At 43.6% G+C, this 26,686-nt stretch overlaps 2 protein-coding genes across 2 annotated transcripts in view; one reads left to right on the forward strand and one right to left on the reverse strand.

Annotated features, from left to right (window-relative positions):
- cog5 (component of oligomeric golgi complex 5) overlaps positions 1-26,686 on the forward strand; it is a 92,126-nt gene that overhangs the window by 10,567 nt on the left and 54,873 nt on the right. The window lies entirely within an intron of this gene.
- LOC115133146 (G-protein coupled receptor 22-like) lies at positions 3,230-14,363 on the reverse strand. Its single transcript, XM_029666083.2, has 5 exons — positions 14,052-14,363; positions 10,693-11,666; positions 9,786-9,912; positions 7,800-7,952; positions 3,230-7,597 (listed from the first exon to the last, which is right to left on the reverse strand). Exons 3-5 carry the CDS (start codon positions 9,906-9,908, stop codon positions 6,518-6,520), a joined length of 1,356 nt encoding a protein of 451 aa, XP_029521943.1. The 5' UTR covers positions 9,909-9,912; positions 10,693-11,666; positions 14,052-14,363; the 3' UTR covers positions 3,230-6,517.

Consider the following 26,686-nt stretch of genomic DNA (forward strand, 5'->3'; position numbering starts at 1 on the left):
GTGAGTGTACCCTTAGGAGCGAAGCAGGAAGCAAAAGCAAGGAGTCCAACCATCAATATGTGCTGTGATTTTTTTTTTTTTTTGACACACAAAATATACATTCCATTGAATGAACCACATCAGTTAACATAATTTTCATTAGCATTCTACATTACCGTGGAAATGATTGCATCACAATAACAGGCAGCCATTGCGAGTGTAGCCATGAGTATACCAGTCAAATTGCCCAGGTTCGAGGTGATACTGCTGCATTGTCAGGGGTGTTGCCTTGTTTGCTACAACACATTGTTTTTTTCAGCAAGGAGCAACAAAGTTTTGTCATGTTTCGAATGCACGGCGGTCCTGTCTTCAGTCAGCTGTTCGTTCCAGATTATTTGTGTTTATTTTTACGGTTATGACAGGTTTTTATTTTTCATGATGGTCTTCATCTATAACCCTCACTTATACGGTAATTGTGCCAGCCCGCACACACACACACACACACACACACAGCAAAGAACCAATGACGCCAGGGGCTCAGAGTAAGATATGGCTTTTATATACACACACACACACACACACACACATTGGAGTCATGTTGTCAAACGTCTCTCTCACAGTACAATACACAGTTCTCTCTCACACTAAATAAGATTAGTTTGATTGATTGACTCAGTTGTGACTTCTGGTCCCGCAGAGCTGATTTGAGTGTGTTCAGTGTTGAGTTCACTTCATGTGGGGTTTCACATGATCATGTTGGTGGGAATTTCCCATCTCCGCCAATACCAGAAATTGTTATTGTGGAGAGTTTCAGGACCAATCCTGTCCAATCTGGTTACAACTATACAATTGTTTTTAAGGGTGAGAGGTGGCGGTAGGCTAACTTTAGGCCTACCTGTTGAACTAGACAATTATCTACTGTAGGTACAATGAGACTGGCAAAACACAACGAATGGCCACCTCGGCTCGAACTGCCGTCTGAATGGAACACGAAAGCTGATTGAGTCACTGTTCTCTCGTTGGCATCATGCTGTCTCTCCTCCTCTCAACCTCCTCCTCTCCCTCTTTCTTGACTCTCAAGACACCTGCCTGGTTGTTTTCCCTGTTTTTAGCAAGCTTTTCAACGGAGCCAGAAATCAATCTCCAGACAGTAATTTTCCGCACCGGCCGTTCGGTCTTCAATCCACTCTCAGCCCCCTTTCTTAAACTGCCAGGACATTATAATAGGCCTCAATTACAGGCTTGATACTGCTGCTGGCCTAATACAATCACACAGCACAGCCAGCCTAATGTGATTTGGAGTGCTTTCTTCTGTCAGCCTGTAGCATTGGGCAGGGATGAGAACACTGAACAGGTAGGGGAGAGGGAGAGACTGAATAGGAGGAGAGGGAGAGGGGATCAGATGGGGGATGGGTGGTGGAGAAAGAACAAGAGTGAGTAAACAAGGGATGGATGGCTGCAGAAGGGGGGTGACTGGGGGGAGAGCCACCTGCCGAATGTAATAAAGTGATTGAAGTGGATGCGGTGGCGGGATGGAGGGGACACAGAGAGAGCAGCCTGCTGTTGTTGAGGATGGGAATCAAAAGCCACATCCCTATTCCCTTTATTTGCACTGATGTTGGACTGCGTAGCGTAGCCGTCTGTTGTAGGATTGGCTTTGGCTTGGATCAAATTTACTACGACGTTCGATATCTGCTACTTATAATAGAAAACAAACTATACTGAACAAAAATGTAAACGCAACATGCAACAATTTCAAAGATTTGACTGAGTTACAGATCCTATAAGGAAGGAAATCAATAAATTGAAATAAATGAATTAGCGCCAATTCTATGGATTTCACGACTGGGAATACAGATATGCATCTATTAGTCACAGATACCTTTAAAAAAAAGTAGGGGTGTGGATCAGACAACCAATCAGAATCTGGTGTGACCACCATTTGCCTCATGCAGTATGAAACATCTCCTTCGCTTCGAGTTGATCAGGCTGTTGATTGTGACCTGTGGAATGTTGTCCTAATCCTCTTCAATGGCTGTGCGAAGTTGCTGGATATTGGCAGGAACTGGACACTGTCGTACATGTCGATCCAGAGCATGCTCAATGGGTGACATGTCTGGTGAGTATGCATGCCATGGAAGAACTGGGACATTTTCAGCTTCCAGGAATTGTGTACAGATCCTTGCGACATTTGGCCATGCATTATCATGCTGAAGCATTAAGTGATGGTGGCAGATGAATGGACCTCAAGGTTTCTGTCAAGGTATCTCTGTGCATTCAAATTGCCATCGGTAAAATGCAGTTGTTTGTTGTCCGTAGCTTATGCCTGCCCATACCATAACCCCACCGCCACCATAGGGCACTCTGTTCACAACGTTGACATCAGCAAACTGCTGGTCCACACGACGTTATACATGTGGTCTGCGGTTGTGAGGCCGGTTGGACGTACTGCCAAATTCTTAAAACGAAGTTTGAGGTTACTTATGGTAGAGAAATTAACATTAAATTATCTGGCAACAGCTCTGGTGAACATTCCTGCTGTCAGCATGCCTATTGCACGCCCCCTCAAAACTTAAGACATCTATGGCTTTGTGTTGTGTGACAAAACTGACCATTTTAGATTGGCCTTTTATTGTCCCCTGCACAAGGTGCACATGTGTAGTGATCATGCTGTTTAGTCAGCTTCTTGATATGCCACACCTGTCAGGTGGATTAATTATCTTGGCAAAGGAGACATGCTCACCAACAGGGATGTAAACAAATGTGTGCACAAAATTTGAGAGAAAAGCTTTTTGTACGTATGGAACATTTCAGGGATCTTTTATTTCAGCTCATGAAACATGGGACCAACACTTTACATGTTGTGTTTATATGTTTGTTCATTGTATTTTCAGTGTGACTGCATATGACGTCATCAAGCAATAATTTGGTGGTATTGCATTGTCTCATTTGACTCAATATCTTTGGCAAATTTTAATCCAGCCGTGTCTATGTCGTCTTCCTCTAATATCTCGGCTTTATTGGTTTCTGCTGCTGTGGGACCACAGCCCTGGCTGTCAGTCAGAGCGGATGAAGTGTCAGTCACTGTGGTAACCGTCAGTCACAGCAGCCAGCCCCAGAGACCAGCTATAATGACACAATGGTCCTGACTGTCAGTCAGACAGAGGCTAGTCACATGGGAGTGGAGGAAAGGAAGGAGGGATAACAGAGAAGAGAGGGAAGATTGAAGAAAGGGGGACAAGGATGGAAATGCAATTCATTGTGTTCAATTTATTGACAAAGTATAGTTGGCAGTTGGCTAAGCCATTGAGAGGCCCAGCACCACAAAACACCTCTCCTCATATGAGCTAGACCTTTTTTGGTCATATATAACAAATGCACAACAACCTTTTACATAACAACCCTGTCACACAGAACACTCCAGAACACTAGAAAACGCAGGGCCTCCGGGATCAAAAGCACTCCTCTTATCGGCCACGTGCGACCCTGGGCTGAGTGTTGTTAGAGGGAACAGAGGAGAGAGATACTGTATAGATGGAAAGGTAAGGAGAGAGAGTGAGAGATGGAAGAGAGAGAGGGGGGCCTGGTGTGCAGTAAGTGAGCTAAGAGGGTGGGAAATGGTGTGGTCCGGAGGACCAGAGGCGGATATTTCAGTCAGATAGGCCTACTCTGAGTAGTTTTCCAGGTAGCGCCCGGGATGACATACAGGATTAAGATGATGTCACCAAACACCCTAGGAAGTATTCATGAGAGGTTGAACCAACTGTTCCAATCTTATCAGTAAATTCCATTTGGCTCCCCAGCTGGCAATGCTGATAGGTCTATATTTCCTGAAGAATGTTTGGTGGTTTTGACATCCTCTGTCTAGGCTCATCTTTCTTCATTTCATTCTAGAATAGAATTCTGCTCCACTCCGGTCTGATGACTCAGAGTTCTGTGAGACTGATCGCTTAGACAGGCGAGATTACTGCTACTTCAGAGAGGATAGCGGTTCAATGTATCCTCCTCGGCACTCTACTCATGTAGAGACCGATAGCCGAGGCCTATATAAAGAATAGGCTTGATGTTTTCGACCAATGAAATGTAGCCTGGAATCTAACTTTCGTGAGCCTGTGCAGTGTGCACATCCTCTATGTAGGCATAGACAATCAGTCAAGTTGTGAAGATTGTGGTAAAGTGTTGGTTTGTCTATGCATTACTCATTTACTTCATGTAGACAAGTGGTTCTCGCGTTCATTTGGCAATGGCGCCTGAGGAACGAGCCAACCTGTAATGAACAGTTAGATGGATCTTCAATCAACTTCGCCAACCTGTCTTTAGTGCTGCTTGCTGGCAAACAGCCAGCAAAGTGCCCCAGCTCTTAAAATGCTCATGGAGACAGAGTGATTTTTAGGAGACTCCGAGGGCCATTCGATGAGGGTTCTATAAAACAGAAAGCTTGGCTGCATACCATACCCAAAGCATAGAGCCACTCTGACCTCTACTCTGACCTTTACGCTGTTCTCTTCCTGACCTCACATGGTGCCTTGACTGATATGGCATATGACCACACCCCACACACTGTAGGTCAAAAAATAATTCCTCAAAGGAAATGTACCCTATTATCTCATCGGCCGAGAGATATGAGAGGGATGTACATTTTACACACACTTGCCCAATACAAACATTGCAAGGACATCTTGAATAGCAGTTTAGACAAAATGTTTTTAACCTGGAATGTATTACAGAATATGAGTCATTCTTTAAGTGTCCAGACATTTCTCCCCTCGCTCACATCCCCTCCCCTTCCTAGCATCTAGATGCCCTCTCTCAGCTGAACAGATTGCTAGGTACAGTGCATTGGTATTGTGTGTGTGTGTGTGCGTGCGTGACTGCATCTCTGACACAGAATAGGGTAAACCACCATGACCTTCCCGTGTCATGATGGCGGCGGGGAGGGAGAGTGATTGTGATGCATCGCCTGCCACAGTCAGCCTTTATGATCTAACTAGCAGTCCTAGCCTTGGTAATCATAAGGCATCAAGCGTGGGAGAGAGGGGAGAGAGGCAAGGGCAAGTGTTGTGGCGAGTGTCGTATCAACACCACATAGCCCGTGACTAGACCACTTCAGAATCCCCCCCCCACTTGCCCCAGCCTTGCTAAGCGCTATGGACTGCAGTAGGTCCGAGTCCTCAGTCACTCGCTCACTCTGTCCTCCAACTCCAACCAGAAAATACAGATTGACTTGCCAGTTCGCCTCAGTGTGATTCTGAAAGGAAGCAGGCTTCAGTTTTGGCAGCCATGCTGTTCTCTTCACCCCGGCCTGTGGCTAGATAATAAGAGAAGTAGCATAACAGCTGTGTTACGGCCGGTAGAGCAGCTGGAGTCATCTCAGGATGGTTAGGCTGCAGGCGCTGATTATGTGTTGAAATCATAAGGTCATGTCTTAGTAATGCTGTGATTGTGATTCAGATTGCAGCCTCTCGCTTGTAAAGTTGTAAAGTGCTGCTTGCCTCTGTTTCTATCCCTCCATCTTACACTAAATCACACATATAACAGGCACATGGAAAGAGACTCTCAGAGGACAGGAAAGGGGGAAGTGGAATTTCACCTGTAAATATTTGTGGCGCTACACTGACTTGATGTCATCTGTGCCTTAGTGGCCAAGTTTACAAAAGCATAGTGAAGTGGGGAATATGTGACAGAAGGCCCTTTAACCAGAATACCCAACAGAATGGCCTCTAAACTTTTTTCACGTTATTTATTATAAAAGGACAAATACTTAGTGCTTAAAAGAAAAAGTCACCTATTTTAAATGTTATATCATATTTGTCTATCTCTGAGCTATGTTCTATCGATTCCAGGGGTCATTTGTTTTCATGTGTATCTGAGCTAAAAGGCTATTCAAGCAGGCAGAAATACAGTATGATGCATTTTGCATCATTGTTCATAGCTCAGAGATGCACAATACGATATTACATTCAAAATGGGTGAATCTTTCCTTTTGTGTTGTAAACATATATTTATTCTATACACTGTACATGACTATACACAATAATTATGTTACGGGCTATAACAACACCATGCAGTAGGTACAGTACTTTGTTTAAATTGTCCTTGACACCGCATCAACCTCTTCCAATAAATAGTAATAAATTATCCCCTTTTAGGGTAACTATACAGGTGAAACACTTTCATTTACATTACTGCTTTGGATAAGTGGTTTCTCTTTTTAAAATGAGTCGGTTCCTGATAATGTTTTGTCACCCTGTATGTGTCCGTTGCTTATTCCATTTTATTCTTATTTCACGTCCTCATAATCCACATTGTCTTATTCTGCATCTTCTGAACCGAAGCTTTTCTGTCTTGACCTTGGCTCAGACTCATGTCTACCAACTCCCTCTAGCCATGCAGATATTCAATGGCTTTATTCCACTTTCTCTGAAGATGGACATAGCTTATTCCAAGTTATCCCACTCTGCCACCTCTGTTGAGAGGTATGTCTTTCGACTTAACTGCCCCCAAGCCGCGCCAATCTTCACGATGCACTATAGCCTTATCATGGAAGACAGACGATGTTGTTTGATTCCAGGTCCTGGGAAGATAGACACTTCTGCCTGACCTCAGTCTCCTCGAAGGTGACTTTCTTGTTGTTCCTCTTGGGGTCGATCCAGGAGTTGTGAATGACCACGTTGTTGGGCATGGGCTCAGCCTCCACCACGGACACCACCCTCTTCATCTTGCTCTTCAACACCTTCTGGAACTTCTGCCTGGTGAAGGCGTAGAGCAGCGGATGGAAGATGGTCGTCCCGTAGGCCATGACCAGGAAACCCAACCGCAACTTGACCGTGAAGTCTGAGGGCCCTGCGCTGAGGATGACCGTGTTGAGGACTGTGATGGGCGTCCAGCAGAGCAGGAAGGTGGAGATGATGAGTAGGGACATCCTGAAGACGCGTTTCTGCCTCTCCCGCCGTTCCCGGTGGCGTTTAACAGCCCTGCGCAGAGCCATGAGGACGGAGACAGAGGTCCGCATGGACAGGACAGCAGGTGGGTTTCCGCCCCCTCTGACCGCCCCGCTGCCCTGGGACGCATCTGTAGATTCCACCTGCGTTGCGGTGGTCAAGGAGATGTTCTTCTTGCGGGGCTTCTTCTTGGGCTGGTTGTGTTGGAAGCGCGTCCCGATGCGGATGTTCAGGGCCTGGAGTATCTTGTAGTAGGTCACCAGCATGACTACGGCTGTGAAGAAGAAGATGGGGATCTGAGCCAAGAGGTGGTAGTACAGCCCCAGCTCTGTGTAGTACTCGTTCGTATGGACCACAGAGGCAACTGCAGTCTGGTTGACGAACTCGGAGCCAAAATCGCTGAAGAAGCCCACCTCCATGAAGGGGACCAGGAAACTGAAGAAGGACATAGCCCAAATGAAGCCCAGCAGAGCCACGGCGCGGCCCATGGTTAGCATGCGGTTGGCTGGACGCACTGAGATGTCGTAGCGGTCGACGGTGATGGCTAGCACGTTCGAGGCAGTGGCTACGCTAGCGAAGGAGACACAGGCCTCGTGGAAGCAGCAGACCAGCGCTGTATCAGCCTCTAGGGGGAGGAGTATTACCACGGCAGTCAGAGGGATGCAAGACACACACACCTGGAACCAGAGAGATAAATACAGATCTTGAAATTTGTTACAGACCAATTGCACTGCAATCATCTCATCTTAGACACTCACTGGAATTTTCCCCACACATTGATCTAAGGTCAGTTTTGTGTTCTCCCTCCCAATGGTTAAAGATTGCATTTTCACTGATCCGAGGCCCGTGCCTAATGGAATGGAAACGTCAAATACTGACACTCACTAGTACGTCTAGGACGTGGAGATTCATGGTGACGATGTTGGACACGGAGGTGATGAGGTTCTGCTTCATGCAGTAGAGGACCAGCACTGTCAGGTTACTGCTTAGGCCCAATACGATCTCTAGCAGCAGGAACCCTGTCAGCGACACCTGGAGGATAATGGTATCCTTATCGTAAAATTAAATGCTATCACAATAATAGTATTGTAATATCTGCTTGTATCATGATAACCAATTTCATTGTGATATATAGTTTAAGTCGGAAGTTTACATTCACTTAAGTTGGAGTCATCGTTTTTCAACCACTCCACAAATTTCTTGCTAACAAACTATAGTTTTGCGAAGTCGTTTAGGACATCTACTTTGAATGACACAAGTCATTTTTCCAACAATTGTTTATAGACCGATTATTTCACTTATAATTTCATTGTGTCAGAAGTTTACATATGCTAAGTTGACTGTGCCTTTAAACAGCTTGGAAAATTCCAGAAAATTATGTAATGGCTTTATAAGCTTCTGATAGGCTTATTGACATCATTTGAGTAAATTGGAGGTGCCCCTGTGGATGTATTTCAAGGCTTACCTTCAAACTCAGTGCCTCTTGGCTTGACATCATGGGAAAATCCAAAGAAATCAGCCAAGACCTCAGAAAAACAATTGTAGATCTCCACTAGTCTGGTTCATCCTTGGGAGCAATTTCCAAACGCCTGAAGGTACCACGTTCATCTGTACAAACAATATTACGCAAATATAAACACTATGGGACCACGCAGCCGTCATACCGCTCAAGAAGGAGACGCGTTCTGTCTCTTAGAGATTAACGTACTTTGTTGCGAAAAGTGCAACTTAATCCCAGTACAACAGCAAAGGACCTTGTGAAGATGCTGGAGGAAACAGATACAAAAGTATCTATATCCACAGTAAAACAAGTCCTATACCGACATAACCTGTAAGGCCGCTCGGCAAGGAAGAAGCCACTGCTCCAAAACCGCCATTAAAAAAAAGCCAGACTACGGTTTGCATCTGCACATGGTGACAAAGATGGTACTTTTTGGAGAAATGTCCTTTGGTCTGATGAAACAAAAATAGAACTGTTTGGCCATAATGACCATCGTTGTGTTTGGAGGAAGAAGGGGGAGGCTTGCAAGCTGAACACCATCCGAACCGTGAAGCACGGGGGTGGCAGCATCATGTTGTGGGGGTGCTTTGCTGCAAGAGGGACTGGAACACTTCACAAAATAGATGGCATCATGAGGAAAGAGAATTATGTGGATATATTGAAGCAACATCTCAAGACATCAGTCAGGAAGTTAAAGCTTGGTCTCAAATGGGTCTTCCAAATGGACAATGACCCCAAGCATACTTCCAAAGTTGTGGCAAAATGGCTTAAGGACAACAAAGTTGAGGTATTGGAGTGGCCATCACAAAGCCCTGACCTCAATCCCATAGAAAAGTTGTGGGCAGAACTGAAAAAGTGTGTGCAAGCAAGGAGGCCTACAAACCTGACTCGGTTACACCAGCTCTGTCAGGAGGAATGGGCCAAAATTCACCCAACTTATTGTGGGAAGCTTGTGGAAGGCTACCTGAAACGTTTGACCCAAGTTAAACAATATAAAGGCAATGCTACCAAATACTAATTGAGTGTATGTAAACTTCTGACCCACTGGGAATGTGATGAAAGAAATACAAGCTGAAAGAAATAATTCTCTCTACTATTATTCTGACATTTCACATTCTTAAAATATAGTGGTGATCCTAACTGACCTCAAATTTAATTTTTACTAGGATTAAATGTCAGGAATTGTGAAACTGAGATTAAATGTATTTGGCTAAGGTGTATGTAAACTTCCGACTTCAACTGTAGGCTTTAATCGTGAAATCTGCTTTTATTGTGAAAATAGATTTTCTGTGATAACCGCTTTAATCACGATAACTGACGTGGAACTAAGTTTTAAAGAAAGTAGACGTGATGTGAGCGTGTACCTGGAAGCTGACGGGGTAGGGGGCAGCAGACTGGGTCATATCAAGGTCAGAGGGTTCCGAGGTGTCGAGGACAGTAACGTTGCTCATGGCGGCTTCTGAGTTCAGCACAGGAGGGGTATGCATTATCCTAGAGAGACGTGGTGACACAGAGAGAGGAGGGAAAGGAGAGAGATCAGAACCGGGACTGATTGCATTAACATATATACGGGGGGATAAAGGTGTTGTGTTTCACCACAAAAGTTTATAGCATACATGACTCTTTACTTCCTCTCATCTATGTCTCATTGTCAGCTCCTGTATCTTCAGGAAGTTGAAACTAGGTTATATGGGAGCATACAACAGTGAAGAACAGGCTATTTCTATTCTTTTTAAATGTCAATCTGTCTGTCTGTTTTTGTGTCTGGGACTTCGTCTGAGTGTATTTTTACCTGTGAAATGTGGCCGATGTGTGAACCTTTTCGAGTGTGGAAGTTTCAATCACAAACTCGTTTTGTGATGTCATCTTGATGGAATCTTTCAAAAGGTGTCAATTATAAGTCAAAGAGCCAACTTCTGCAGCTTTCCGTTGTGCTTTAAAAAAGTTTTTCTCTTTGTGGAAAGAGAGTGACAAATGAGTACTCTGCCTTTATTCCTTCATTGCTGACACCTTTATCAAGTGTTAAATTCTTTGCTGACTGGAACTAATAGTCATGTCAGTGTTTTTTACATTAGGTTTAGAGTTGTGTTTTGTGGCTACTTTGATCAAATGTGTCCATGTCCTTAGGTATTTCAGTAATTCATGTCCTTGCTTTGCTTTTATGTCTAGATATAACCGTTTCCTGTGTGATCTGTCCAGAGAAGGACTGTCCAAAAAGACTGTCCTATTGTGGCTCCGTAAGCAATCATATTGCAGACGCACTGTACTCACCCCTCCCTCGTGTGCCGTCTCCCCTTCAAGAGTCCATGAACCAGCCAGAGCCGACTTGCTGAGGCCTCAATAGGAAATCATAATCTCCAACCATAGTTCTGTAGTAGTAGTAATCATAATACTTATGTAGTAGCAGCAGGAATCTCCACTTGGCACACGTTTAATCCTAATGGTGCAGCCCTTTTGTTCCAAATAACGGGGAGATTATGGTGCCGATGAGTGCAGTTGGAGCAAAGCTGAAACTGTGTTTCTTGAATCCTTCCTTTTCTATTTCAAATTCAGCTCCACCATGAGAGAAAAAGCAGTCCACCTTCAAAACATTTCTCGGTTTTTGTTTTACCCCCAGAGGCTGCAAACAACAGTGATGGATCACAGAGGACTGGTCTGTGCTCTCGTACATCCAATAAAAACACTGTATTCCGGTTAGGGAGAAGCACTGAGGATTCATTAAACGCAGAAACACATTCACTGGTCGTCCGCAGTGGGTAGGGAGAGGATGTGCATTGTAGCGTCCATCCACGTGTTTTACTAAATGAATGGTTTCTTTTAGGCAGCTGCTCGTTGTTCTTTGTTATTTGATCTGTAGTCCTCCTTGGATCTTAACAGAGCAGTGCCTGGCTGATACTCAACTGTCCTCCCCTTTTCCTTCTGTACGTAAAACAACCCTCCATCACCTTCCAGAGAGCGGAGCAAAGGTCAATGGCCTTTTCCTTCTCCTCACAACTTGTAATTCCACTGGAGTGAGGCAGGATCACCTCAGTGCTGTGGCACCTTGTACAAATTCAGACCAGGCTGGGAGGAAGGTCATTAGCTACTTTGGAGAGAGAGGAGAATATATTAGAACACTGGGCCGCCACCTGTGTGGCATTTGGTGCGTTCTCTCTCTCTCTTTCTATCATAGAGTCGGAGAGGGGGACAAATCAGGGGACGACGTCATCATCCTTCTGTTTATTTTTCCTCCCTCAATCGTCGTCCTGGAGAACAAAAAGAAAAGATGGAGAGAGGAAGAGACGTAAACGATAGGAGGATAATGAATGAGAAGAAAGTGTGTCATGACATATCAGACCCAAATGATCATTATCCAGACAGTCTGTTGAGCTGTATCAGTAACTGTACGTTAAGTTAACCCAGTGATAGATCTGCCTGTCTGTTATAGTGTGTTTTGTTAATAACCTCTAATCGGGTTTTTATTGAATTAATTATCCTCTCCCCAAGAAAAGGGGATGGAGAGGGATGAAGAGACATAAAGAGAGAGGTGTTCTATCTCTTGTTTGATTCATAGTGGATGTCTTACTTATTATACCGTTGGCTATTCAAGGCCATCTGCTGTTCTTGATACTGAAGTCTCTGTCATGCGTTTGTTTGACAAATGAGCCCTCAGTCTTTGAACTGGTCCTTTGTGCAGGCTCCCTCCCTCCTCTGTCATCTCACTTACTTGCTCCCTCTTGCTCTCCCTCTTGCTCCCTCTTGCTCGCTCCGCTCTCTTGCTCTCTTGCTCGCTCTCTTGCTCGCTCTCTTGCTCGCTCTCTTGCTCGCTCTCTCCCTCGCTCTCTTGCTCGCTCTCTCCCTCTTGCTCGCTCTCTCCCTCTTGCTCGCTCTCTCCCTCTTGCTCTCCCTCTTGCTCTCCCTCTTGCTCTCCCTCTTGCTCTCCCTCTTGCTCTCTCTCTTGCTCTCTCTCTTGCTCTCTCTCTTGCTCTCTCTCTTGCTCTCTCTCTTGCTCTCCCTCTTGCTCGCTCTCTTGCTCTCCCTCTTGCTCGCTCTCTCTCTCTTGCTCTCTCTCTTGCTCTCTCGCTTGCTCTCTCTCTGTCTTCATCTCTCTGTCTTCATCTCTTGCTGTGGCTGTTTGGCTGTGTGTGAACAGAAGCTCGAGAGGGCCAGAGAGTGGTAGTGCTACTGGGAGAAGAGAGAAACTCATATGACAGAGAGTATGATCCGTATGACATAGAACATGACAGTGTATGATCCATATGACACAGAGCATATAACACTGCATGATCCGTATGACATGGAACATGACAGTGTATCATCCATATGACACAGAGCATATAACACTGCATGATCCGTATGACATGGAACATGACAGTGTATCATCCATATGACACAGAGCATATAACACTGCATGATCCGTATGACATGGAACATGACAGTGTATCATCCGTATGACACAGAGCATATAACACTGCATGATCCGTATGACACGGAACATGACAGTGTATGATCGTTATGACACGGAACATGACAGTGTAGGATCCGTATGACCCGGAACACGACAGTGTGGGATCCGTATGACACGGAACACGACAGTGTGGGATCCGTATGACACGGAACACGACAGTGTGGGATCCGTATGACACGGAACACGACAGTGTGGGATCCGTATGACACGGAACACGACAGTGTGGGATCCGTATGACACGGAACACGACAGTGTGGGATCCGTATGACACGGAACACGACAGTGTGGGATCCGTATGACACGGAACACGACACTGTGGGATCCGTATGACACGGAACACGACAGTGTGGGATCCGTATGACACGGAACACGACAGTGTGGGATCCGTATGACACGGAACACGACAGTGTGGGATCCGTATGACACGGAGCATGTGGTTTGATTTCTGTAATTTCACACCGTGGCACTGCACACAGAGGTTAAGCCCCTGGCTTTCAGTTATTCACTTGCACGCATGACAGCTCACAGAGCACTCTGAGAAGGTGTATTTGGTGTGTGTGTCTACGTGTGTGTCTCTCTACGTGTGGGAGATGAGTGGAAGGCTCAGGCTGTTATGAGAGCGGTGTGTTTGCACCGCGCTAAGAGCAAGGCTTCAGAGACACCGCGCTCATAAGTGATGCTTAACATTAGCAGCAGAGCGTTGAGTAAGTGGGCAGGCAGGAGAGGGAGCGGAAATATAATCCCTTTGGGTGAGACTGTTCTCTGTTGGTCAAGTTATCTCTCTACTGTGCGACTGTAGGTTGGCGGAGCAGACAGGCAGAGACTGTGCTAGAGCGCTATGGTTCTGTACATGCAGTGAGCGCACACGGCTGGTTCTTTGTCTGTTGGTACAATGCAAGTGAGAAGTCTGCAGGCTTTTTGCTCCATTTGTTCTTTTGAACTCTGCCGAGTAGTGTGCACATACTGTACAGTATGGTGGCGTTTTGACAGCCGTTCCTCACGGCTCAGCAGAGGTAGAAAATGAGAGTGCTTTTGTCAAGAAATTAAGTCATTACTGTTGTCATTTTGAGTTCGTTTTTGAACGCATCTGAAATGCATTTATTTGCGTCAGTGTACAGACTGACATTCGATATCAAGCGCGCAATTGTAACAGAGAATGGAGGAATCGGTGATAGATGTTTACCTTGTCCTCTGAGGTAGCCGTGTGTCCGTGCTCTACCTCACAGCACTGTCAGCATAGATAGCCAGGTGGAACACTCTCTCCCAGGTAGAGTGACGGAGGAAGAGATAGAGAGAGGAAAGGACCAGAAGCTGCTGAGTCGGTCTCTGGCTGTGTGTGACGGGCAAGATGGTGTAGTTAAGTCCTCAGGGTCTGTTTCCCGGGACTGGTCTCAATGAGAAGTGTGTAAGGATCCAGGCCGGAGTAGAGAGACTACTGTTCTGCTCTCTGGCTGTGCTGCGCTCTCTCGCCTCTTTCCCACTCTCACTCGCTCCGTCTCTGAGCACTAATAGCCCTTCCTACTCACCTCGCCCACCCTCCCTCCCTCTTCTCTGGCTGCATGGCTCTAACACTTTCTATTTCTCTCTGTATCCACCTTTCTCTCTCAACATTCTCTCTATCAACCCCTCTTTTAGAGGTCGACCGATTAAGATTTTCCGACACCGATACCAATTATTGGAGGACCAAAAAAAGCCAATACCAATTAATTGGCAGATTTTTATATATATATATTTGTAATAATGCCAATTACAACAATACTGAATGAACAATGAACACTTTTATTTTAACTTAATATAATACATCAATAAAATCAAATTCGTGTCAAATAAATAATGACACATGTTCAATTTGGTTTAAATAATGCAAAAACAAAGTGTTGGAGAAGAAAGTAAAAGTGCAATATGTGCCATGTAAGAAAGCTAACGTTTCAGTTCCTTGCTCAGAACATGATAACATTTGAAAGCTGGTGGTTCCTTTTAACATGAGTCTTCAATATTTCCAGGTAAGAAGTTTTAGGATGTAGTTATTATAGGACTATTTCTCTCTATACCATTTGTATTTCATATGCCTTTGACTATTGGATGTTCTAATAGATACTTTAGTATTGCCAGCCTAATCTCGAGAGGAGAGTTGATAGCATTGCGAAGAGCTGCTGGCAAACGCAGTATAGTGCTGTTTGAATGAATGCTTACGAGCCTGCTGCTGCCTACCACCGCTCAGTCAGACTGCTCTATCAAATCATAGACTTAATTATAATAACACACAGAAATACGAGCCTTGGGTCATTAATATGGGCAAATCTGGAAACTATCATTTCGAAAACAAAATGTTTATTCTTTCAGTAATTTTTTTTTTGTTGCTAAATTCCTGGTGATTTTGCAGTATTTAATATTATTATTTATTTTTTTAACCCCCCAAAAAATCACTTGCGGGACAGTTTTGGTAGGCCTGTAGCCCACTGCTCTAGTGTGTCTGTAGCCTAAGTGGCACTAGCTCCACAGATCGACATGACACCATCAAGATGCAACTTTCAAGCCTGTGTTCAGTAATGGCGATTTCCTCCACATAAGTTCTGGAACACAGTCATTAGGATTCACATTCCACAGATTGGTTAGATTTCAGTACTGAAATTGGGATGTCAATGTCAGGCAGAGGATAATGATGTTATATTTTGCCAGGAAATGGCAAAATGAAAGAGGAGCTGTCTCTCTCAACTCCGAGGCATCAGAGCACATATGGTTTTCTTCGGAGGGTGTTTTCCACTGGTGCCAGTGTCACTGCATTGATGGAAGACATCTCGGAATTGTGCCAAAGGTCGATTTTTAAATTCAAAATTCTCTCTGTCGCCCTCTCCACTCACACACACTCTCCCTTTTTGTGTCTTTCTCCCTCTCTTTGTCACCATGCCAGTCTGTGTGTTTGCACTCTCTTGAAGACCGGGCTCGGCAACTGTGCCAATGGTAATGGTAGGTGAACCCTTGGGGATGTTGGCCAATCGTCAGGTATTATACACCTGTCTGATAGGACAGACATAATTGCCCTCAATCCATTAGTCACACTAGCCTGGTTGCCAGATTTGTTTGTTTTATCTTACTGTTTTGTTGATTTTAATGACACTTTGAATGACAAAAGAGTTTGCTCATTTATGAAGAATATCTGGCAACATGACCAGGTTAGATTAGATGCAGCCTGTAGGGAATATACAGTGCATTCACAAAGTATTCAGACCCATTGACTTTTTCCACATTTTGCCACGTAACAGCCTTATTCCAAAAAGTATTAAATAAAAAACTGATCAATCGGGGCAGAAGAGCATTTGGTCAGGGAGGTGACCAAGAACCTGATGGTGACTCTGACAGAGCTCCAGAGCTCTTCTGTGGAGATGGGAGAACCCTCTAGAAGGACAACCATCTCCGCAGCACTCCACCAATCAGGCCTCTATGGTAGAGTGGCCAGAGGGATGCCACAGGACACATGACAGAGTTTGCCAAAAGGCTTCCAAAAGGACTCTCAGACCATGAGAAACAAGATTATATGATCTGATGAAACCAAGATTAAACTCTTTGGCCTGAATGCCAAGCATCACATCTAGGGCTGTGGTGGTCATGAAATTTAGTCAGCCGGTGATTGTCAAGCAAATAACTGTCATGGTAATTGACTGTTAATTAACAAACACATGTAGCATCTCCTGTCTTCCAGGCATAGCCTACAAGCCACTGATGCAGACCTTTGGAACATCTACATTTTAAAAAGTATAATAAATCAAATTAGTATAGCTTACACCATCACAATAAATCCATGAATTATTTTAGACAGGTCTAAATAAACATTATATGAAGAAAATGTGGTCTATTTCAGAAGAACAGAATAGCATACTCTGAGTTGTCCTTATGTTAAGCCCCGATCTGGATATGCCATCTGGCTGTGGGCTACACTAGTTCATTTTGCAGACAAGATTTGCTTAACTACTTCATGCCATTATTTTATAGTATGAAGAATATAATTGAACATAGCTGAATAAAATAGGAAGGATATTTTCTCAAAGATTTGAGTGCGCACATACGGCTATTCTGTGTTGAGCAGTTAACAAAAAAATAGCTATTCCTATATTCTTAATTTAGAGTTATTAAAGTAACTTTAGTTGTTCTAAAAAAAAGTTGGGATATATGTTTTGATTTTTAATACATTGTAAGGCTGCGTGATGTGACTCTAATGATGATTTGAAAAAAGTTGCATGAAAGGTATGAGCTCTGCTTAGTTTTCTTTTGCGCAGGCTGTACACACTGCATTAGTTTCTGATTCGCAATTTGACAAGCACTTGATAATGCTTCCTATTTCCCCGCGGCATCCCTTTGTGTGGCCGTAATGCCCCCTGAAAAACTATTCTACTCTCCCGGCTGCATGCCCCAAAGCACCACTGTCATGATGTTGGCCTGTTGGGGGAGATTTATGACCCCCATAAATACCTTTCCCCTTTTCTCTCTCTACTTTATGGAGTTGACTCTTGTAAAGCCTTTTGTAACATAGAGAGTCTGGTAACATCGAAAGGTGGGAAACGGAACCATATTTTGGTAATCCACCAGTTGAACATATGCATTGGTACTTAATGAATATGATCTCAGATCAGTTGTTGTCTGAGACATTACAGTTTGTCATCCTGTCATTAGTAGTATCTTGGAAAGTCGACTCATTCTAGTTATCAGATTCACATGGAATTGTTGTGCAATTTAAATGTTTAAATATGAAACTGTGAAGATTCAATGTAATTTTAGTTTCTTAAATGAGAGAATGGTTTGTCATAGAGAAATTCTACTCACTCAGAGGCCCCGCCCAAGGGAACAGACTTTGGTTGTAAACTATGAAACACGCCCTTCTTTCACCACTATATAAACCCGTTGACGAAAATTTAACTTCCTGTTCCAAGGACGTGCAGACTTGCGGTCCCCACGTTGAAAGGACAAGATCACCTACAGAGCTAAGCCAACCTCAGCGTGGGCTCTGGTTGAACGACAGGAACCTAGCATTGAATCGCAACCAAATTAGCATTGAATCGCAACGTGAAGGTGACAACCTACAGGATGAATTTCGACGACACCAGCCAGAATATAGCATGAGCATAAAAGTATGGCTACTTGGTATGAACTTTGAATTTTTATTCACTAAAGAAGTGATACCCTCTCCGCCCGCTAAACGTGGGCTAGGAGAGGACGGACAGAGTATCCATTCTACCACGTTCCAGTTCACCACTAGACATTCTTCAGAGGACCAGAGATCCATGCTGGACCACCCCGCCTTCTATCTACGACCAATCTACCGAAGCGCAGCTCAGAGTAAATATTTATTGCATTTTCCTTTTTTAAATGGGCGGTTATTTAGAATGCATAAGATACTGTATTTACGATAGTATAGCTGCCTACGGCCCGATAGAGACACAAAATCTTTTTGTTCCTCAGTCTTCCCGCTCTTTCATTCAAAACCCAACACCCTTTCTTTGTGTAACCAGCCGTCAAATCAAATCAAATGTATTTGTCACATACACATGGTTAGCAGATGTTAATGCGAGTGTAGCGAAATGCTTGTGCTTCTAGTTCCGACAATGCAGTAATAACCAATGATTAATCTAACCTAACAATTCCAAAACTACTACCTTATACACACAAGTGTAAAGGGATAAAGAATATGTACATAAAGATATGAATGAGTGATGGTACAGAACGGCATAGGCAAGATTCAGTAGATGGTATCGAGTACAGTATATGCATATGAGATGAGTAGTGTAGGGTATGTAAACCAAGTGGCATAGTTTAAAGTGGCTAGTGATACACGTATTACATAAAGATGCAGTAGATGATAGAGTACAGTATATACATATCCATATGAGATGGATAATGTAGGGTATGTAAACATTATATTAAGTAGCATCTGTTCTGTCCGCTAGGGACGTTTTCCTTTGACATTTTATAATCAATGTATGATCCATTCTGTGTAGATGTAATTCTGTGTGAGTATTTAGTAAATAAATAATTAAACCAAATTTTGTATTGCTAATTCAACTTGTTAGCCAGGGTTCGTGAACCAAGAATTTACAACTTTCAGATGAGACTAAATAAAGTGACGATTAAAAATTGACTGCTATTGAGGTAAAAGATTACCAGGTCTTTGAGTTTATTTGGAAGATAACAGCTCTATAAACATTATTTTGTGGTGCCCCGACTTTCTAGTTAATTACATGTACCTGATTAGCTTAATCAGGTAATATTTTATAGAATAGCATGTCATATCACTTAATCCGGCATAGCCAAAGACACGACACCTCTCACTGAAATGGCTCTCCGTCACGTGATCTGGTCTTTCTTACAGGCTACAAGTGAAGACAGACACATCGGGGACACATCTGCACGCGCCTTATCCAATTCCGAGGTGCATATTGAAGATATTGGAAGAACTGTCCACATTTTACTTTTCATCAGCCAACAAGATGTGTTTGCCTAACGAACAGCAAAAGCACTAGCCTTTGTCAATCTACTATCCCCCATAGGATAAAAGTCAACCTATTATATTCTGTGTGAGAAGGAAATATTCCAAACATAGTCTGGGACAGTTCTGGGATGGGATAGATCCCAAATGAATACAACCACTAGTAACATGAGCTCATGGGCTCTCATGAAGTGTTTGATTAGATTTCTGATTACATTTGCGCATTAATGTCAGAGTGATTAGAGGGAGAATATAGTGTTGAGTACCAGGCAATTAGCAAGTTTTGTACGTTACTAATGACCATCAGCAGCATCAGAGCTTGATAGAAGCCTAATTACAGTGACTAAACGGTCACGTGGAATTTGACTGCCATCATGACTCGTGACTGCTGGTCTGGCGGTAATACGGTCACAGTAACAGCCGATGTCACATCTGGAAGAAACCTGGCGTCATCCCTACGGTCAAGCGTGGTGACAGCAGCAGCATGCTGTGGTGATGTTTTTCAGCGGCAGGGACTAGGAGACTAGTCAGGATCGAGGGAAAGATGAACAGAGCAAAGTACAGAGAGATCCTTGATGAAAACCTGCTCCAGAGCGCTCAGGACCTCCGGTTCACCTTTCAACAAGAAAACGACCCTAAGCACACAGCCACACATAAATAAACGAAGGATTGAAAATTGAAAACACATTCGACACCAGAAAAGCTCAATACGTGGTACTCTCGCAAACTTGAGTCTGTCGTCAAACATCTGTGTCCAAAGTAAAACACAGAACGGCTTCGGGGCAAGTCTCTGAATGTCTTTGAGTGGCCCAGCCAGAGCCCGGACTTGAACCTGATCTAACATCTCTGGAGAGACCTGAAAATAGCTGTGCAGCGACGCTCCCCATCCAACCTGATAGAGCTTGAGAGGATCTGCAGAGAAGAATGGGAGAAACACCCCAAATACAGGTGTGCCAAGCTTGTAGCATCATACCCAAGAAGACTCGAGGCTGTAATCGATGCCAATGGTGCTTCAACAAAGTAGAGTAAAGGGTCTGAATACTTGTGATATTTGCGTTTAAAAATATGTATATATATATTAATTAGCAAACATTTCTAAAAAACTGTTTTTGCTTTGTCATTGTGTTTATATTAAATTGTCAATCAATTTTAGAATAACAAAATGTGGAAAAAGTTCAGGGGTTGAATGCTTTCCGAATGCACTGTAAATACAGAGCTATGGCAGTTCTCAATAGGCATATTTTGTTGCTATGCTTTGCTTTAGAGGGAGTCATAGTCATTCCTGTAGAACTGGTAAACTGTACAATGCAAACACACACGCTAGAGCTGCACGATATGCGCAAAAAATCTAATTGCAAATGGTTTTTTTGCCAAATATTGTGTTTGCAATATAGATCAAAACACTTGGACAACTGTTGGAATCATAAAAAATTACCGTTCAAAAGTTTGAGGTCACTTAGAAATGTTATTTTTTTTTTAAAGAAAAACACATTTTTTTGGTTCATTAAAATAACATGAAATTGATCAGAAATACAGTATAGACAATGTTAATGTTGTAAATGACTATTGTTGCTGGAAACGGCTGATTTTTAATGGAATATCTACATAGGCGTACAGAGGCCCATTATAAGCAAACATCACTCCTGTGTTCCAATGGCACGTTGTGTTATCTAATCCAAGTTTATAATTTTAAAAGGCTAAATGATCATTGGAACACAGGAGTGACATTAACAGTGTCTACACTGTATTTCTGATCAATTTGATGTTATTTTAATGGACAAAAAAATTATATTTTCTTAAAAATAAAAATAAATACATTTCTAAGTGTATATTAAGAAACAAAGTGAAAAGCAGCATCGTTCCTGTTTGGTACAATCTGTTGACTGCATTTGTACTAACAGAGCAGGATGCAAACTGACAAACGGAGTAAACTATAAAAGTGGACGTTACATGAGTGTTCTGAGTGACGTTTCTAAATATAACATGCATCATGGATCTCTTGCGATCTTTATGTGAATTCGATTAATTGTGCAGCCCTAACACACACACACACGCTCACACACACAAATAATTTTCTACTTCTCTGCTTGGAGGAGAGAATGCCCATAAATGTTTGATGCTGGTATTAATATTGCAATCCCATATCCAACCCTGTCCCCTGATGCCCCTACAGGTTGCTGTTTGCTTGGGTTTCTCTACCTTTTCCCCATTTCAACTTTTTGTGTGTGTGTGTGTGTGTGTGTGTGTGTGTGTGTGTGTGTGTATATGTATGTGTGTGTGTGTGTGTGTGTGTGTGTGCGTGCGTGCATCGGAAAGGGAGAGGGAAGAGAGAGCGAGCGAGTGGGAAGAGTGAGCGAGTGGGAAGAGGGAGCGAGTGGGATGAAAGAGTCGCCGTGCCAGAGCCTGTCACTGCTGACGAGTCCACTGTGCACTCGCTGTGGGTGTCTGCCCAGCTCCAGCCATATTGACTATCTGTGTTGTGGCTGTAGATCAGTGCCCCATGGCATGAGCTAATGGGGCAGAAACAGCCTGTCAGGGCTGATTGTGTAGTCTGCAACTGGAGGCGAAAGAGAGAGCGAGGGAGGGATGAGGTGACTGAGCAGACAGTGGCTGGAACCTGATCAAACTCCTGTAACTGACACAAGATTTCAGACAGTCAGGGATTTTTCTGCATAGAAAATACTTGGGCGGGACCAAACGGTAAAACAATTATCATAATCAAAATGCTTTCAGTGTAAACTTCAACAACTAAAAGCAGATCAAATGTATGTAGAAAAGATAATTGACCTATATATCTTTTTTTAATAATATAATCTTTGAGAACTAACAATCACCAAAGTACAAGCTAGGCTAGGCAGTCTGGGATAATTTAAAATTCCAAAAACAATTAATTCAGCAGTATTGGTTTTGTTATTATGTTTGAGACAAATAACACATTAGCCATGGCAAAATACATAGTATTGTAGGAAATTTGTTTTAAAATGGCAACATTTTCTCTCAGCTCCATGGCAGAATATATTTATCTCAGGGCCATGACAAAATGTGTAGAATTGCAGGAAATTTGCTCTGAAACTGCAGAAATGTCTCTCAGCTCAAATTTGTGGAATTGCAGGAAATTGGCTTAAAAAACACCCCATTGCCACCTGCTACGCCTTCCTTTTTGACAGACACATACACACACACACACACACACCAGCTTTACTCCATTCTGAATCATTAAACCTCACTGAGGTCACAACACGGATGACCTTCTGGGCTCTCTGTGATGACATCATTGACTGACCCTCTTTGATGACCTCACCCAGTCTGCCTGTTTAGTAATGACAGACAGGATAGCAGAGTGTTCTTAGATTATGTCACTATGTGTTAATCACAGTACCTCATGTCCCTTTGACCTCTTGAGTGTCTTTTCTCTCCTCCATTTCATCCCTCTCTTCTCCCCCTCACTCATAGCCCTATACTGAGAGAGATGATTTTAGTGTATTCTGCGTGCGGTCAGTGGTCATCCTGTAGCAGGCTGAGTGCAACCCAGAAAGAACTGCAGCTGGCTGGCTATGTCTCCGTACGTGCATATATTTGGCCACGGTGAACACAGTTGACATTTCTTCACTGAAAGACCTATGAAACATAGCTGTTTATTTCCCTCTTAATAAAACATGGGGACAGTGTGATAAACTGGCTGATGAGATTTGATGATAATTCCAGAGCCATCATTGGTGTAAACACCATCTAGTCTCTAGGGAGGAAGGTCAGCCCTGTCTCTCCCACACAGTGTTCTCTCCTGGGGTTCTATTTTGTGCACTAGGCCCCTCTGTGGACCATGGAGCTGGAGCTAGTCTCTTCCTGTTGTTCACTGTCCCACTGGGAGGGTGTGCAAGCCACCCCTCTCTCACTCTCTCACACACACACACACACACACACATACTCAGTCCTTGTTGCTGTGGAGGGAGCATGTGCTTATATGTTGCTGTCTGAGAGGCGTTGGGAAGGCCTGGGAAAGGACTGAGTGCCAATAAACACTAGGGGTGACCTTCAAGCAGCGCAGAGGTTACACGCGCACACACACACTGTACACACACACGCGCACACACACACTGTACACACACGCGCACACACACACTGTACACACACGCGCACACACACACTGTACACACACGCGCACACACACACTGTACACACACGCGCACACACACACACACACACACAAACACGTGCTCTGCTTGGCAAATAAATATTTTAACATCTCTCGAGCTTATCTGATTCCTCTTTGTTTATTTCACATCTCGGCTTTGGCAGCAAATTCACAGGTTTATGTTAGCAGTTACACACAAACAAGTGTGGAAACGGGTCCTATGTCGCCCCTGTGTCCCTGGTGTCCAGATATAATGACTACAGAGCTATTTTAGCTCTCCACTCTGAAACTGGTTCTCAGAAACCTGGGTGAAAAAAAATCAACATTAGGAGAGAGGCTGACTCCTACTGTACCCAGTCCCTGTCTAGTCTCTCTCTGCTCATTCTCTCCGCTAATCCTCGTGTCCCCTTGTGTGTGGATTTCTGGCGCCCAATGACTTACAAACACATTCTCTATCCTCTCGTCCATCTGACAGACAGACAATAGAAGGGAAGCTCGGTGTATGGAACCAATGAGAACTCATGGTACAGTTGTTACAGTCTGTCCAATCGCAGGCTGAGACAACAACGATAATACGTCTCTGGTCCCTGAACAGTGCACTAGTTCTAACCCCGTCTCTAGGTTACATAAGGAAAAATGTTTATTTTATTTTATTCAATAGTGCTCCTGTCTGAATGAGGTATGTCATTGTCACATTAATGACTCTGACTGCGCCAGGGTTGGAGCGATTCTCTTCAGCTTTATGCACACACTAAAAACTGTGTGCTTTGATTGTCTTTACCAGCCATCCACACTAACATTTTACTGGATGCTTTATCGTAACATTGACTCTCTAAATGGCTTTCACACCTGTAGTACTTTAGTAGTAGCTTATACATTCACTGTCACACTATGGTGTCCTAGATGGTTGCATTTACTCTGGAAATGTGGACCGTTCAAATGTAATTTCACGCAATCTCTGCAGAATTCGCCATCGTTGCGATGGATGATACTTGCAGGCTTTCTCCTTTCCCCTTTGAATGTGAAACGCGGATTCACCATTGCTCTTGCTGTGTTGTGTTCCTGTGAAGACCTTTTTTAAGAGGTTCATAGCAGAAGGGAATTTAGAAAGCACATATAGCAGAAGGGAATTTAGAAAGCTTATTTGGAAGGCTATCCCAAGAAATTGCCCCCCTCTCTCGCTTTCTCTTGTTGTCATCTCTCCTTTCTAATTTTAAGATGGAGGCTTGGCTCTCTGCACAATAACAATCTCTCTCTCTATTTGTTGCCTCCTCCTCCTTATCAGCTGTGAAGTGAATTGCATGTTTTGTGAAATAATTTCAGCGTCCTCTCCCGTCCTAGAGAGCTTCCAGTCGGCCATATTGAGTCATGGCTAATGTTTCTTATCAGAAGTCCCTTTCTTCCCTTGTACCTTGTAATGACTAAATTGTGTTTCCAAGGTCACAGTTGGAGTTGTTCTCAGTGTAATGCCTCCCGTTTCCCAGGCTCTGGTTTAGACGGGTCTTCTCAGTGCAGATAAATATGGCCGACGACGAGGCAGGCTGATTGATGTTGAATCAGTAACCGATTCCCAGTGCAATGGCACAACACAGACCGAGGGCCCAGTGTAGAGGCACCACAAGAAGCCACCAACATGCACATCATGGTGCCAGCAGTGCGTTGCCAATGCCAAAGAGGACCTTGCTAGCCGTCACTACCTGGCCAGTGGCCAAGCTAGAAAGGATTGAAGTACAGCGTTTTCTAACCAGCATTTCTCTACAACAAATGAGAATTTTTAACCATACCCTTAGCCCCTCGGATGGGTATTGTTATCTGAGTGGCTGCCTGGGCCGACCCTAGCATTTTGGGGGCCCTAGGCGATATTTGGTTGTGGGGTGGGGGGGTTGGCGTACAAAAATGTTTTGCCAATGAGGTTCCCCCCCACCCTTCCTTTCCTGTGACGGTCCTCATGAGAGCCAGTTTCAGCATAGCGCTTGGTGGTTTTTTCAACTGCACTTGAAGAAACTTTCAAAGTTCTTTACATTTTCCGGATTGACTGACCTTCATGTCTTAAAGTAATGATGGACTGTCGTTTCTCTTTGCTTATTTGAGCTGTTGAGAGAATGCCAATAGTGTGCAAAACTGTCATCAAGGTAAAGGGTAGCTACTTTGAAGAACCTCAAGTATAAAATATATTTTGATTTGTTTAACACTTTTTTTTGGTTACTACATGATTCCATATATGTTATTTCATAGTTTTGATGTCTTCACTATTAGTCTACAATGTAGAACATAGGAAAAATAAGGAAAAACCATTGAATGAGTAGGTGTGTCCAAACGTTTTACTGGTACGTACGTACATACATACATACATACATACAGTGGGGCAAAAAAGTATTTAGTCAGCCACCAATTGTGCAAGTTCTCCCACTTAAAAAGATGAGAGAGGCCTGTAATTAGCATCATAGGTACACTTCAACTATGACAGACAAAATGAGAAGAAAAAAATCCTGAAAATCACATTGTAGAATTTTTTAAATGAATTTATTTGCAAATTATGGTGGAAAATAAGTATTTGGTCAATAACAAAAGTTTATCTCAATACTGTTATATACCCTTTGTTGGCAATGACAGAGGTCAAACGTTTTCTGTAAGTCTTCACAAGGCTTTCACACACTGTTGCTGGTATTTTGGCCCATTCCTCTATGCAGGTCTCCTCTAGAGCAGTGATGTTTTGGGGCTGTTGCTGGGCAACACAGACTTTCAACTCCCTCCAAAGATTTTCTATGGGTTTGAGATCTGGAGACTGGCTAGGCCACTCCAGTACCTTGAAATGCTTCTTACGAAGCCACTCCTTTGTTGCCCAGGCGGTGTGTTTGGGATCATTTTCAGGCTGAAAGACCCAGCCACGTTTCATTTTCAATGCCCTTGCTGATGGAAGGAGGTTTCACTCAAAATCTCACGATACATGGCCCCATTTATTCTTTCCTTTACACGGATCAGTCGTCCTGGTCCCTTTGCAGAAAAACAGCCCCAAAGCATGATGTTTCCACCCCCATTCTTCACAGTAGGTATGGTGTTCTTTGGATGCAATTCAGCGTTCTTTGTCCTTCAAACACGACGAGTTGAGTTTTTACCAAAAAGTTCTATTTTGGTTTCATCTGACCATATGACATTCTCCCAATCTTCTTCTGGATCATCCAAATGCTCTCTAGCAAACTGCAGACGG

This window comes from Oncorhynchus nerka, linkage group LG8 (genome assembly GCF_034236695.1).
Source record: "Oncorhynchus nerka isolate Pitt River linkage group LG8, Oner_Uvic_2.0, whole genome shotgun sequence".
Taxonomy (NCBI): Eukaryota; Metazoa; Chordata; class Actinopteri; order Salmoniformes; family Salmonidae; genus Oncorhynchus; species Oncorhynchus nerka.

Bases quoted from the DNA above. Each gene is read 5' to 3' on its own strand.
- LOC115133146 (XM_029666083.2), bottom strand. From the start codon at position 9,908: ATGCATACCCCTCCTGTGCTGAACTCAGAAGCCGCCATGAGCAACGTT. The intron at 7,953-9,785 runs GTACACGCTCAC...ATTATCCTCCAG, and splicing joins CCTACCCCGTCAGCTTCCAG to GTGTCGCTGACAGGGTTCCT. The intron at 7,598-7,799 runs GTCAGTATTTGA...CTCTGGTTCCAG, and splicing joins TCCTAGACGTACTAGTGAGT to GTGTGTGTGTCTTGCATCCC.